Source organism: Bufo bufo, chromosome 1 (genome assembly GCF_905171765.1).
Source record: "Bufo bufo chromosome 1, aBufBuf1.1, whole genome shotgun sequence".
Taxonomy (NCBI): Eukaryota; Metazoa; Chordata; class Amphibia; order Anura; family Bufonidae; genus Bufo; species Bufo bufo.
In genome coordinates, this window is record NC_053389.1 from 354,260,817 (window position 1) to 354,276,561 (window position 15,745).

Consider the following 15,745-nt stretch of genomic DNA (forward strand, 5'->3'; position numbering starts at 1 on the left):
GGCTGTAACCGGATCTCTACCAGACCCCATTATAGTCCGTCGGGCAGGCGGCAGTGCCAGAACAACCTGCCAGAGAACTCTGTTACAGATGTGAAACTAGCCTTACTGCAAAAGCTGAATGACACATCCTGGAGGAGCAGAGTTTTTAATTGTTAACAATTTAAACTGGGCATAGATATTAGTTATTGGCCAAAACTGGCAGGCTCAAATACTCGTTTAATGTGTATGGTTTTCTCCTGGTGGAGCATGCCCAATCCTTGGTGGAGATAAACTTTTATTTCCGTGTACCTGTCTCCAAGAAAAAAAAACATACACCAAGAAAGCACTTATCAAAAGGTGCTGTTTATTTTTTTTACATTGCAGGTATAGTGGATGTGTGTTGTAATGAATGCTCTGTCAGTCAAATGTTGGAGGCAGAAAGCATTAAATAAAAATGATTTCATGGTAAATGAACAAATAGAGAAACAATCATGTAAACTCTTAGCATTCTAATAGAACCATGCGGAACTGGTTACCCAATGACTCAACAATACATAATAACACTGACATGACACGTGTATAAAAATACATAATACACAAACCCATCTAAGCTAATATTGCTATTGGCTATAAGGCCACATTCACATCCTTGGCAGCAGATCCGGCAGGCTGTTCCTGGAGAGTGCAGCCTGCCTGATTTCCCCATTGACTGTAATGATGTCCGGCGGTGATCCAGCCAATTTCCGGCATAACTGCTGGGCTTTGGCCATTCCAAAAACATTGCATACAACAGTTTTTGGTTCAACCGCCAGCCGGGATCATACAACCGGATTGGTAACAGGCTAGGAGTCAAAAGTTTTGCGAAGATTTCAGTTATTGTGTACTTATCAATCTTTCTTTCTTTATTTATTTAAATTTTTGATTAGGATTTAATTTGTATAGCATCCTTACACAGTCATGTCTCAGTGTATTATTTTTCTTTTCTTTACTGAATTTACTGATTTAATTTGTACTAGGGCAGACATAAATGGCATATATCTAGGATATTCCACCAGGGGCCCCAAACAATCACTGGCAATCACACTGACAAGGGTTCTAGAAAAGTGTTGTCGCTGAAGGCCACGTTGACAGGCATTGAATATAATCAAGTGATTTTACAGATTTTAATTCAATGAACAAGACCTCAGTGCTCATTGGCTGGAGTACATAGACCAAATGTCTCAGGAATATATGTTTTATTGTTAACAAGCCTTTTTTCTTATGTTAATGTGAACAAGTGCCTGAAGCAAGAATAATAGTTAAAACATGTTGAAAAAAATGATCAACGTTTTCTGGGAACATATACAAAATCATTTTACAAAGCAAAATTACAAAATGTGAAACACGTTAAAAAGACACCACGGAGGCACTAATGATGATGGCTGCTGCCTGATTTTCACTCTGAAGATTTTGGTTTCAGTTTTAATAATAACCTGGTATATGGAGGTACTGAAAGATACAAGGAGAAAGTCTCAATAATATTGTACACCTAAAAATACCCCAATGCCCAAAGTTATTACTTTGAATAAGAGAAATTGAGAATATCATTTATCTGAAACATAACTGACATGATCAGAAAAATCTCTGCATGTTTTGTTCACGATTGGAGACTTTGCAATGGTGTTTTTAAATACTTGTAAAAAAAAAATACAATAAATTGTTTTAATATTTTTTTCCCCAAGTGTTTATTGGTAGTATTTTAGTTTGTAACATCTTGAACATGGATAGTCTTCTGACATTTTACCGGAACATGCTAAATTTAGAAAAAATGAAACTAACACCCAAAATTCAAGCAGATGCTACAAAACAAAATGTGTTGTATAAAGACTTTTCAATAATTCTTTAACCCCTTCAAGACCAAGCAAGTTAGGACCAGGCCACATTTTGCAAATCTGACATGTTTCACTATGTGGTAATAACTCTGGAACGCTTTTATTTATCCAAGTGATTCTGAGATTGTTTTCTCGTGACATATTATACTTCATGTTAGTGGTAAATTTGAGTCAATATGTTTAACCTTTATTTATAAAAAATACCAAATTTAAGGAAAAGTTTGAAAAAATCACTATTTTCTACATTTGGATTTCTTTGCTTTTAAGAAAGATAGTGATACCTCATAAAATAGTTAATATGTAACATTCAACATATGTCTACTCTATATTGGCATCATTTTGTAAAATGTAATTTTATTTTTTAGGATGTTAGAAGGCTTTGAATTTTAGAAGGAATTTTAAAACTTTTAAAGGAAATTTCCAAACCCACTGTCACAGTGTAGTTCACTGTGACATGGGTTGCCGTGTTGTGTTGCTCGCTTTAGTAGCTCTTGGGCAGACTGGTTCCTATGACCTATGTGTAGTTGCGGCATCCTGTGTGTGTACTACTCCTAGTGTATGCTTGCTCCCCTCCCAGTTGTCTCTGCTCTGATAAGTGTCAGTGTGATCACTGTGACACGGGTTGTTTGTGCTCTGGTGTACTGGTAGTGGTGGACTCCATGTACGCTGGTTGCAAGGGGCAACGTCCAGTAACTGCAGCCTGTGTGTTCACTTTTTGTTTATGCAGGCTCCCCTCCCTGTTTGGTTCATATGGGGTTAATTGTATTGGTCTGGAATTGATCATTAGGTGCTCTTTATATACCTGTGTGCCTGGGTTTATGGGCAGTCTGTCTCCAGCCTTTCTGGGTGCAGGAGCTATGCACCTGACCTAGGTGATTACATCTGCCCTATTTGTGTGGCCACCTACTATGTCATAGAGGCCACTTGGTCTTCCTGCCTTGCCTAGTTCTATGTCTTGTTAGTCTGGTTTTGTTTGGTCTGTGACTGCCATGTGTCGTCTTGCATGGAGTCCAGACATTTGCATGTTTGTGCAGGTCTGTCTGTTCGCCCATAGACTAATTCCACATTGGGAACATGCATCTCCTATTCATGTCTAGCCTGGCAGTGCTTACTGATTCTATTCCTGTCTGGTTTTTCCATGCCTTCATGAGAGGGCTCCTGGGTTCTCAGGAGGGAGAACATTGAGTTTGTGTGCAGGTCTGTCTGTTCGCCCATGGACTAACTACACATGGGGAACAGGCATCTGCTTGTCCTGTCTATGCCTTTGTGAGAGGGCTCCTGGGTTCCCTGGAGGGAAGACATCGAGTCTGTGTGCAGCTCTGCCTGTGACCGCCATGTGTCTGTCTACATGGGGTCCAGGCAGCCGCTTGTGTACTGGTTCCTGTTTGTCCTGTCTTATTGGTCCTGTGCTGTTGTTCGGGTTCCAGTATTCGTTTGTGTGTGCAGGTCGGTGGCCAAGTGCACCAGGACCATCCTGGAGGTTCAACCAGTGAGCCTCGGCTAAGTTCATCCCTACCATCGGGGGATCTGTGTCTGTGCCCTCTGGGTTTGGCCCCATGTAAAACCGGTTCTCTTGGTCCAGTGGTATTTATTGCCACTGAGCCCTTACCTGCTTTTTGCTGTTTGCAGCTTACTGTCATGTCTTGTTTCTGCTTGCCCTGTGTGCTTGTGTGTTTGTTTAGATATGTTCTAGCGGTGGTTGTCCTTTGTTAGAACATGACACCCACTTTAAGTACTAATTCAGTTATGAAGTCCCTTTGTGGGGCTTACATTAGAGAAACCACCCATAAATGACCCCATTTTAGAACCTACTCCCCTCAAATTATTTAAAACTGATTTTACAAACTTTAATCCTTTAGGTTTTCCATAAGACTTAAAGGAAAATGGATGTGAAATTTCAAGATTAGCTTTTTTTGCAGATTTTCCATTTTTATCCTATAACACATCAAGGGTTAACAGCCAAAAAAACCTCAATGTTTATTACCCTGATTATACAGTTTACAGAAATACCCCATATGTGGTCATAAACTGCTGTATGGGTGCACAGCAGGGCTAAAAGGGAAAGGAACACCAGATGGTTTTTGGAGGACGGATTTTGCTGGACTGGTTTTTAGGTGCTATGTCACATTTGAAGACCCCCTGATGCACCCCTACAGTAGAAACTCCCAAAAAGTGACTTCATTTTGGAAACTATGGGATGAGGTGACCGTTTAAGGGCTCATGCACACGAACATATTTTCTTTCCGTATCCTTTTTTTTATTTTTTTGGAACCATTAATTTCAATGGGTCCACACAAAAAAATGGAAGTTACTCCTTGTGCATTCTATTTGTCTGTTCCGCAAAAAAATAGAACATGTCCTTCTATTGTCCGCATAACGGACAAAGAAAGGACTGATCTATTAGTGGCCAGCTATTCCGTGCCACAAAATACAGAATGCACAAGGATGTCATCTGTATTTTTTGCTGATCCATGTTTTGCGGAATGCAAAATATATACTGTCATGAGCCCTTATTGGTGCTATTTTTGGGTACATATGATTTTTGATTGATTGATATTACACTTTTTGTGAGGCAAGGTAACCACAAAATGGTTGCTGTGGCAGTGTTTTTATTTTTTGTTTTTTTACAGAGTTCTCCTGACAGGTTAGATCATGTTTTGTTTTTATAGAGCAGGTTGATATGGACATGACAATACCAAATATGTGTATTTTTATATTTTTGTTTCAGTTTTACATAATAAAGCATTTTTTGAAAACAAAAATGTTTGTCTTGATTTTCTGAAAGCTACATTTCTTTTATTTTTCTGTCTATCGACTTGTGTAGGGGCTCATTATTTGCGGGCTGAGATGACAGTTTGATTGGAACTATTTTGGGGTACATATGTCTTTTTGATCACTTGGTATTCAAATTTTTGTGATGTAAGGTGACAAAGGCATTTTTGGCACTTTTTAAAAAAAAATGTTTACAGCGTTCGATTTAGGGGGTAGATCATGTGAGATTTTAATAGAGACGGTCATTATGATGAGGTGATACCTAATATGTCTTTTTTTATTTTATGCATGATTTTATGGTGAAGGGGCTTTTTCTTTACTTGAAACGTAATTTTTTTTATTATTATTGAACACATTTTTTACTTTTATATATTTTTTTAACTTTTTATATTTTTCCCACTGTGGGACTTCAACATTTCATGGTTTGATCCCTAGTTCAATTCAGTACAATACATTATTGCATTAATCACATCACATACATGCATGTGAGGATGCGGCAAGAGACGGCATTCCCTCACGTACATGTGAGTGATTATGCGGGAAGGGGTTAAAGTAGCATCTAGCCTAAAAATGCTGAGAAAAACACCAATAAAAATTCTGAAAAACGCTGTTAATTTTGAGTGTCAAGTTTACCTGCAGTGAATATAATACAGTAGAATTGAAATAAGGCTGGATTCACATGGTGTCACGGACATTCCCACGACAGGTGCCAGAAGATCGGTGAGACTGGCAACACGTGGTTTGATCTGACATGTTTTCCGTTTGGATCAAAGGACGTCTGTGTTTCTCGTGCTTGCCACACATTCTTTCCCCAGGTGTGGCTATTATGGTCATTTAACCTTCTCTATTTATTGTTGTTTCTCCCACTATGCTATGCGGTTTATAGCTTCAGTTGGAGTTGTGGATAGCTGGTGTGTGGATCTCAGCTGAGTTCCTGGTGCTGCCATAGCCACTTGAAGTTAAGTGACTGCGGCATCTGTGGTTTAGAGGGAGGAGGGCACACCACGAATGAGATTTCTAATATATTTGTATAGCAGCCTGCAGTTTATCAATATCAGGCTGATGTCCTCTGCTGGTGTCTGTCAGTATAGCACTAATAAACTGCACTGATTATGCATATATTATAGATGTGATAAAAAGATTGCTTGTTAAAGTCTCCTTATAAAAAAAAAATCCTCAATTAAAAAATACACCTTTTTCCAATGGAAAAAAAAGCTTTCATAAGCTGGAAGCTATACATCTGACCTACTGTACAGTATGACAGCTATGTCAACTACATAGTTCCAGTTTTAATCTGTGATTTGACCAAAAAAGTCAGTTGGTCCTGTTCTGCTGCTGATGCTCAAGAGTCCATTGCTTCAGATAGACAATGCAAAGATAGCATGACTCTTATGCTAGACTTTTGTATCTGTGACAATTCTCAGGTTCTCAGCCTGATATACAGTGTGCTCCCACTAGACTAAGACCAGTGTAGTATTTTATCATGCACCAGGTATTGTTAATGCAAGAAGAATCTAACAACATATTTACCTAATCGGTTATGTCTTTGAGACACCTAAAGAAAAGAATACATTTTTGTGAATAGGATTATTTGAACAAATGATATTCTGTCAAGTGATTGATGATTCCATGATTCTGGTCTGGTAAAGGATTTCTACGATCAATAATAGCTTTGTTCTTAGTGCTTTGATGATGTAGATGTTCAAACTCTGCAACAATGCATGGGGTGCTTTTGCCATGAGGATTCGTAAGCATGCTATACACAACCTTATTCATACTTCTTTCAGCTGGGGTCTTTAGTATTTAATACACCAGGCAGTGAGAGAATGAGACCCCACATTGTTACTAAGGTTTTCTAAATAAACAGACAGATTTAAATCTATTCTTGGAGGAGCACTACAGGACTGCCTACTTATAAAGTGTATAAACTTGCTATTTTGTCTAAATAACTAAAGGCTCTCAAGGCAAAAGCTATCTCAAGATGTCTAGCTTTCCAAGCGCAGTGCCGTACATTGTATAGCAGCAGTGCATGCTATTGCATTGACTTGACTTGAATGGGGCTGAGCTACAACTAGGCCATGTGACCGATGTACAGTGACGTCACTGGCCTAGGAAGAGGCCACATTGCTCTTGGAGTGCCGACCTCTTCTAACAGCTGATTGGCAGTGGTTCCAGGTGTCAGATCCCCACTGATCTGATATTGATGACCTATCCAGAGGATAGGGCATCAATGTGAATTCCTGGATAAACCCTTTAATGCAATCTCTAGCACCAGAAAGTATCAGTGGGGCAATTTTTCTTTGCATCAGTTATTTAAAGGGGAAATGGGGGGAAACTGGCAAAGGACTTCATGACTCTGTTCTGAGGTTTGTGTATACCAAACTGTTACTTAGCTCATTTACTTACCTTTGAATAGGCAGCAGCTTGTCTCAGGATATCAAGCCCAGAATCTGAGAGATCTCCTCTTTCTTGGAATTTGGCTGGAAAATTGAAATCGAAAAAATAAATCATTACACACTTTTACAAGCTAAACAGTGCCCAAATAACAGTACAATAAGCAGCCCAATCGTTTTCTAACCATGCCAGAACCAGCCATTTACCTCACATACAGAGTTCTCCCCTTTCATTGTGCCAATTGTTCTGTTAGATTGTCTTCAGAATGGTAGCTCAGCCAGGAGGTGTGTCCTTTCTGCTGCAGCTCTCTCCCTGTCATTATCACAGCTTCTAAAAAAAGATTTGGCTAGTGCCAGATGAAAGATAGAGCTCATTTGGCTCAGTCGTAGACCATGCACATCACTATTAGTGTTGATCGAGCACCAAAGTGCTCGGGTTCTCTGGCCAAACACATCGGGATGCTCGGTAGATATAATGGAAGTCAATGGGAGAACCTGAACATTAAACCAGGCAGGGGAAGGTGCCTGGTTCATAGGAAAAGGTCAGAAATTGATGGAAACACCACCAAAATGGTGGATGCATCTTGGACTCCCAGGTAGCTGCTGGGAACGATGTTGTCCGAGTAGTACTCCAATTTTACAGACTGACTATAATACGCACAAAACCGAAGATAAACTCTATTTTAGAGAAAAATTGTTAGGAAACATTCTTTCCTGTATATTTACTTGTATATAAAGGGCAAGTGCTGCCAAAAATTTCAAGGAAGAGGCAGTCCGATACAGCCTGTATATCACATAAAGGAGGGCCTCATCCACATTGTGGTACAATTGTTCAGGTAGTGGGACTCCTACACTCATAAAGCCTATGCACTAAGTGAAAGGGCTGCCAAAAATTACAAGTAACCGACACTCCAATACACCCTTTGTTACACATAAAGAAGGGCATCATACACAGCCTTGAAAAATTATGATTGATGGCCTGCTGGTGACCCTCAAAAACATTTAGAGCAAGGGCCTGCTGATCTGACCATCTAAAACATTATGGGCGAGGGCCTGCTGCCGCTTTGGTGACTCTAGATAACCTGTGACTGATCGCACGTCCCCGTGCCGGCAACGATCCATTTGGATGTCTGCCCTATCAACTATTGATGTTATTTTCAGCGTAAACCATAGTGACCACTAGGTAATGGTGAATCAGTGTTCGATTCTGGAGAGGGAGCCTGAGAAACGGCTACATCTACCACATCCAAGCAAGGCAGCATGCGCGCAAATTACCTATTACGTATAATTAGGTGCGGGCCTGCAGTTGAGCTGATCCAGTAAAATATTTTTTGGTTGAGGGCCTGCTAGTGACCCTTTAAAAGGTTGTAGGTGAGGGCCTGCAGGTGAGCTGACCCTCTAAAACATTATATGTAAGGGCCTGCAGATGAGCTGACCCTGTAAAACATTGTAGGTGAAGGTCTGCTGGTGAGCTGACCCTGTAAAAAATAATATGTGAGGGCCTGCTGGTTGAGCTGATCCTGTAAAATATTATATGTGAGGGTCTGCTGGTGAGCTGACCGTGTAAAAGATTTGAGGTGCGGGCATGCTGGTGAGCTGACCCTGTAAAAGATTTTAGGTGAGGGCCTGCTGGTGAGCTGACCCTGTAAAAAGTTATATCCGAGGGCCTGCTGGTGAGCTGACCCTCTAAAAGGTTGTAGGTTAGGGCCTGCAGGTGAGCTAACCCTCTAAAAAATTATATTCAAGGGCCTTAAGGTGAGCTGACCCTGTAAAAGATTGTAGGTGAAGGCTTGCTGGTAAGCTGACCCTGTAAAAAAATTATATGCGAGGGCCCGCAGCTGAGCTGACCCTGTAAAACATTATATGCGAAGGGCATATATGCGACAAATAAGCATGTTGATATGATGGAAGAGGAGAAGGAGGATGAGAAAAGGAAGATTCAAAAAAAAAAAAAAAAAGGAAGATTCAACCATATACCCTTGTTTGTGGTGGAAGGGGTGCATGTTAATGCAGTGTATTCAGTAAATTATAAACAACACATTTAAAGTGCCTTTATGTTCATCAGCTTTCCTCTGGTGGAGTCGAGAAGTCATGGTCAATCCAGACCTTGTTCATTTTTATAAGAGTCAACCTGTCAGCATTTTCAGTTGACAGGTGGCTACGCTTATCTGTTATAATGCCACCAGCAGCACTAAATACCTGCTCAGACAAAATGCTGGCGGCAGGGCAGGCCAGCACCTCCAAGGCATAGAACATCAGTTCGTGCCACGTGTCCAGCTTGACAGTAGTTGTAAGGCACTGAGGGATCATTGAGGACGCTGACACGGTCTGCTAAGTACTCCTTCACCATCTTCCAAAATGTTTCCCTCCTTGTAACACTAAGCTGCGCATCAGGGTGAAGGTGCTTGCAGGGTGTCATGAAACTGTCCCATATATAAGTAAATTTGAGGCACACAATTTTTTGAGTTGCAAAAAATGGGGCATTTATTCATTTAGCATATAATGCTGTCATCCATAGGCCCAATCTTTTTTAAATTATGCACATATTGGCAGAAACCGTACGTTTCGGTCGCGCAGGACCTTCATCATGCATCCAGCGCCCCACTTACACACATCCGTCTGAGCAGATAAAACCGCAGATGAAGGTCCTGCGCGACCGAAACGTACGGTTTCTGCCAATATGTGCATAATTTAAAAAAGATTGGGCCTATGGATGACAGCATTATATGCTAAATGAATAAATGCCCCATTTTTTGCAACTCAAAAAATTGTGTGCCTCAAATTTACTTATATATTTATTGGCTATCTATAGCCCTTGATTGGCACCTAAACGGAACGAATAGAGTGCGGTTCTCAATTTCTTTCAAAAATGAAACTGTCCCAGACTTTGGAGAGTGTTGCCCTGCCTCTGTGGGAACTGCTGTGTGTTCCCCTTGTCTCCCCTCCTCGGTTGGCCAAGGAACTACGGACTCTGCCGGCATTGTCAGATTTTGGATCAATTTTTCAACAAGAATCTTCTGGTATTGCACCGTTTTGCTTTTCCTTTTCACTAGAGGAATGAGAGATGAGAAGTTCTCTTTGTAGTGGGGGCCGAGAAGGGTGAACAAACAGTAATCCGTGTTGTCAAAAATGCGTATAACGCGTGGGGTCATAGAAAAGGCAGCCTAACATGAAGTCAGCCATGTGTGGCAGAGTACCAACAGGCAAGACTTCGCTGTCGTCATCAGGAGGATTACTCTCAATCTCCTCATCCTCTTCCTCCTCTTCTGCCCACCCATGCTGAACAGATGGAATTCAACTTCCATGGGTATTACCCTCTGTAGCGGAGGCAACCGACTCCTGCTCCTCCTCCTCCTCTTTATCATCCAATTCGCGCTGAGAAGACGAACTGAGGGTGGTCTGGCTATCACCCTGTGTAATGTCTCCCCCCATTTCCACCTCTTCCACATGCAATGTGTCGTCCATAATTGTGAGCAGCGAGCCATTGAGTAGACACAGAAGTGGGATGGTTACGCTGATAATAGCGTTATCGCCGCTCACCATCTTTGTTGATTCCTCAAAGTTTCTTAAAACCTCAACCTCCTCGCTTGTGAATAGCAAAAGCTGACTAGAAAGGCGATGACCATGTTGCAGCTGGTATTCCACTTCTGCCCTCTGCTTCTCACAAAGCCTGGCCAACATGTCGAAAAACACAACAGCCGGTGAGTTGGAAATTCCAAGCGCTGCTGCAGCGTTGACAGACCAGCAGAAGCTGTCGATTACTTTCGGAAATGTGCACACACGCGGCACACCTTCACCAGTAGCTCAGGCAAATTGGGGTAGGTTTTGAGAAACCGCTGAACCACTAAGTTTAAGACTTGGGCTAGGCATGGGATGTGTGTGAGCTTGCTGAGCTCCAAAGCCGCAACCAAGTTACGGCCATTATTAGACACAGCCATGCCTGGTTCTAGGTTGAGTGGCGAAAGCCACAGCTCAGTCTGGTCTCTTATGTCCTGCCACAGCTCTGCGGCGGTGTGCTGTTTGTCCCCTAAGCATATCAGCTTCAGCTAGGCTTGTTTCAGTTTCCCCACTGCTGTGCTACACTGCTTCCAGCTACCGACTGATGACTGACTGGTGCTGCACGCAGATAATTTGGAGGTGAAAGTGGAGGAGGAGTCGGAGGAGGAGAAGTGGGGGTTGGAGCCACTAACATAGGAACCCTGTTGGAATTAGGGCCCGCAATCCTTGGTGTCGGTAGCACCTGTGACATCCCAGGGTATGACTCGCTCCCGGCCTTCACAACATTCACCCAGTGTGCCATCAAGGAAATGTAGCATCCCTGACTGAATGCACTTGTCCATGTGTCCATGGTTAAGTGGACCTTTTCAGTAACTGCGTTGGTCAGGGCACATGTGATGTTACGGGACACATGTTGGTGCAAGGCGGGCACGGCACACCTTGAAAAATAGTGTAGAGTGGGGACAGCGTAAAGCGGGACGGCTGACAACATCAGGCTGCGGAAGGCCTCAGTGTCCACAAGCCTAAATGGCAACATTTCTAGCGCCAATAATTTGGAAAGCTGCGCATTTAATGCTATGGCCTGTGGGTCGGTGGCTGGGTATTTGCGCTTGGGTTCAAATGCCTGGGGTAAGGACATTTGTACACTGCACTGGGACACGGAAGTGGATGTGGTCGCTAATGGTGCTTGTGAAGGTCCAGGTACAGGGCGGGAGGCATCCGGGCCTGCGCCTTCGACAGGGGATTGGCCAGCACATAACACAGGGGAAGAGGAGGCAGTGGTGTGATCCGCAGACACAGATTGTGGACCCAGGCATTCGTCCAACCTATTGGCGGATCATGCTGGTGGTGGTGAGGTTGCTAGTGTTCACGCCCCGGCTCATTTTGGTACGGCACAGCTTGCAAACTACTATTCTTTTGTCGTCTGCGTTTTCCTCAAAAAAGCACCATACTGCGGAACATCTACCCCTTGGCAAGGGAGATTTCCACAAGGGGGTGCTCCGTGGAACAGTTGCGGGCCTGTTTGGTGTGGCCCGCCTTCTCCCTTTTGGCACCCCACTGCCTCTTCCAGCCTGTTGCGGTGCAGCGATCACTCTCTCTCTGTAATGCTGTGCTTGCTCAGCTTTCCACCTTCCCAGGTTGGGTCTGTGACTTCATCGTCCACCATCTCCTCTTCCACTTCCTCACTCTGCTTATCCTCCTGACTTGTTGACCTAACCACTACCTCAGTGATTGACAACTGTGTCTCATCCTCTTCATCAACCTCTTGAGACAGTAATTGCCGTTGAGTTATTGGCAACTGTGTCTCATCGTCATCCACCTCATTAAACAGTAATTGCCGATACCCACCGTCATCTTCTTGTGATTGTGGATGCTCAAGAGTTTGGGAATCAGCACAAGATCAGTCCATCTTCAAGCATGCTTGGCGAGAGGGCCAAATCAAGGAATGGAACTGAAAAGAGCTCCTCGGAATATCTGAGTGTAGGATCACTTGTTTGCCCAGAGTCTCCATGGTGCGAGGAAGGAGGATCAGGGTGAGGATTGGGTTGAGCAGACTCTTGGCTACTGAGACGGGACTTGGTGGAAGACAGGGTGGTGCTTAACTAACTGGAAGTATTATCTGCTGCAATCCAACCGATCACCTGGTCACACTGGACTGACTTCAAGAGTAATGTCTTGTGCCACCCTGCAAACTGGGACATGAAGCTAGGTATCGTGGATGATTATTTTTCTTGTGCTCTGGCAGCAGGCACAGTTTCACCGCACCCAGGGCCACGGCCTCTGCCTGCACCATCAGCATCATGGCCACTGCCACGTCCCTTACTGCTCACCTTCTTCATATTAAATGTTAGAAATATAATTGTAAAGAAGGCAATACATGACAAAAAGAAAGCATTTAAATCACTAAAACAGGAGGGTAGTGAGGAAGCACTGAAAAACTATAAGGAAAAAAATAGAATATGTAAAAAACAAGTAAAAACGGCCAAACTAGAAACCGAGAGATTAATTGCCAAAGAGAGTCAAACTAACCCTAAAATGTTCTTCAATTATATAAATGGTAAAAAGTATAAATCTGAAAGTGTCGGCCCTTTACAGAGTGATGAGGGGGGAGTTGCATAGAGCGATGAGGAGAAAGCAAAGCTATTAAATATTTTTTTCACTGAAGAAAATAAACTGCCCTGTCTGACCCAAGAAGAAGTACTGTACAGTAGCGTCTTAAAAAGATTAAAATAGACAAATGGCCAGGACCGGATGGCATACACCCCCGTATCCTAAGAGAATCAAGTAATGTCATAGCCAGACCCTTATTTCTGATATTTAAGGACTCTATACTGACAGGGAGTGTTCCACAAGTTTGGCGCATAGCAAATGTGGTGCCAATATTCAAAAAGGGTCAGAAAACAGCCCGGAAACTATAGGCCGGTAAGTTTAACATCTGTTGTGGGTAAACTATTTGAAGGTTTTCTAAGAGATGCTATCTTGGAGCACCTCAATGAAAATAAGCAAATAACGCCATATTATCATGGCTTCATGAGTGATCGGTCATGTCAAACTAATTTAATCAGTTTCTATGAGGAGGTAAGTTCTATACTTGACAGCGGCGAATCAATGGATGTCATATATCTGGACTTCTCCAAAGCATTTGACACTGTACAGCATAAAAGGTTAGTATATAAAATTAGAATGCTCGGACTGGGAGAAAATGTCTGTATGTGGGTAAGTAACTGGCTCAATGACAGAGGGTGGTTATTAATGGTAAAAACAGAGGGTGGTTATTAATGGTACACACTCAGATTGTGTCACTGTCACTAGTGGAGTACCTCAGGGGTCAGTACTGGGCCCTATTCTCTTCAATATATTTATTAATAATCTTGTAGAAGGCTTAACCCAGTAAAATATAAATTTTTGCTGATGACACTAAACTGTGTAAAGTAATTGACAAGGAAGAGGACAGTATACTGCTACAAATGTATCTGGATAGATTGGAGGCTTGGGCAGAGAAGTGGCAGATGAGGTTTAACACTGACAAATGTAAGGTTATGTCACCCGTACATACTAAATGGTAAAACACTGGGTAACACTGACATGGAAAAGGACCTAGGAATTTTAGTGAACAGCAAACTAAGGCTACTTTCACACTACCGTTCAGAGCGGGTCCGTCTGATGTCTGCACAGACGGATCCGCTCCTATAATGCAGACGTTTGGATCCGTTCAGAACGGATCCGTCTGCATTATAGTTTAAAAAAAATTCTAAGTGTGAAAGTAGCCTGAACGGATCCGTCCAGACTTTACATTGTAAGTCAATGGGGGAAGGATCGGTTTGAAGATTGAGCCATATTGTGTCATCTTCAAACGGATCCGTCCCCATTGACTTACATTGTAAGTCTGGACGGATCCGCTTGCCTCCGCACGGCCAGGCGGACACCCGAACGCTGCAAGCAGCGTTCAGGTGTCCGCTTGCTGAGCGGAGGCTGAACGCTGCCAGACTGATGCATTTTGAGCGGATCCGCGTCCACTCAGAATGCATTAGGGCAGTACGGATGCGTTCGGGGCCGCTTGTGAGCCCCTTCAAACGGAGCTCACAAGCGGACACCCGAACGCTAGTGTGAAAGTAGCCTAAGTTGTAAAAACCAGTGTCAGGCAGCTGCTGCCAAGGCCAATTAAGATAATAGATTGCGTCAAAAGGGGCATAGATACCCCTGATGAGAACATGGTCCTGCCACTTTCCAAATCACTAGTCAGACCACACATGGAGTACTGTGTACAGTTCTAGGCTCCTGTGAACAAGGCAGACATGCAGTAGCAGAGCTGGAGAGGGTTCAGGGGAGGGCAACTAAAGTAATTACGGGAATGAGGGAATTACAGTACCCTGAAAGATTATCAAAATTAGGGTTATTCACTTTAGAAAAAAGACGACTGAGGGGAGATTTAATTACTATATATAAATATATCAGGGGTCAGTACAGAGATCTCTCCCATCATCTATTTATCCCCAGAACTGTGACTGTGACAAGGGGACATCCTCTGCGTCTGGAGGAAAGAAGGTTTGTACACAAACATAGAAGAGGTTCTTTACGGTAAGAGCAGTGAGACTATGGAACTCTCTGCCTGATGAAGGGGGTGATGATAAGTTTACTAAAATAGTTCAAGCTGGGCATGAATATATTTCTGGAGTGTAATAATATTACCGCCTATGGCTACTAGAGATGGATTGGGTAGTTGATCCAGGGAGTTATCTGATTGCCTGAATGGAGTCGGGAAGATTTTTTTTCACCCTTAAGTGGGGAAAATTGGCTTCTACCTCACAGTTTTTTTTTTTTGCCTTCCTCTGGATCAACTTGCAGGATAACAGGTCGAACTGGATGGACAAATGTCTTTTTTCAGAGGAGAACGTTTCCCACTGCACAAAGGACCAGCCAGAATTCAAAACAGATCTTGGTTCAGGATTAATTTAATTATTGCAGCAGTACAACGCGTTTCGGGGATTTACTCCCCTTCATCAGGTGAAAATAAGCTGCACATACATATCAGGACACTAACAAACATTTATAAAGGGAAAAAAAATGCCTCAAAGGGTAAAGGGGGGGTGGCATAAAGGGTGATTGATGTCACCCCATGACAATAAAACTTGTAGATTTTATAAAAAATTCAGTGTTGCAATGTAAGGATGACCCAATGAAGGAAGATGGGTTAAATGGGAAGGCTGATGTGGAAAAAATGTGTTAAATAAA

The 15,745-nt window shown here is 42.7% G+C and overlaps 1 protein-coding gene across 1 annotated transcript in view; it reads right to left on the minus strand.

Annotated features, from left to right (window-relative positions):
- Positions 1-323: 323 nt before the first annotated feature.
- The window catches only part of TGFBI (transforming growth factor beta induced), a 147,554-nt gene continuing 132,132 nt past the window's right edge, over positions 324-15,745 (minus strand). The window contains exons 15-17 of the mRNA XM_040404869.1: positions 7,029-7,102; positions 6,153-6,177; positions 324-1,467 (exon numbers count right to left, since the gene is read on the minus strand). Of these exons, the coding sequence (XP_040260803.1) occupies positions 1,415-1,467; positions 6,153-6,177; positions 7,029-7,102 (152 nt within the window). The 3' untranslated portion in view covers positions 324-1,414. The remainder of the gene's footprint in view (positions 1,468-6,152; positions 6,178-7,028; positions 7,103-15,745) is intronic.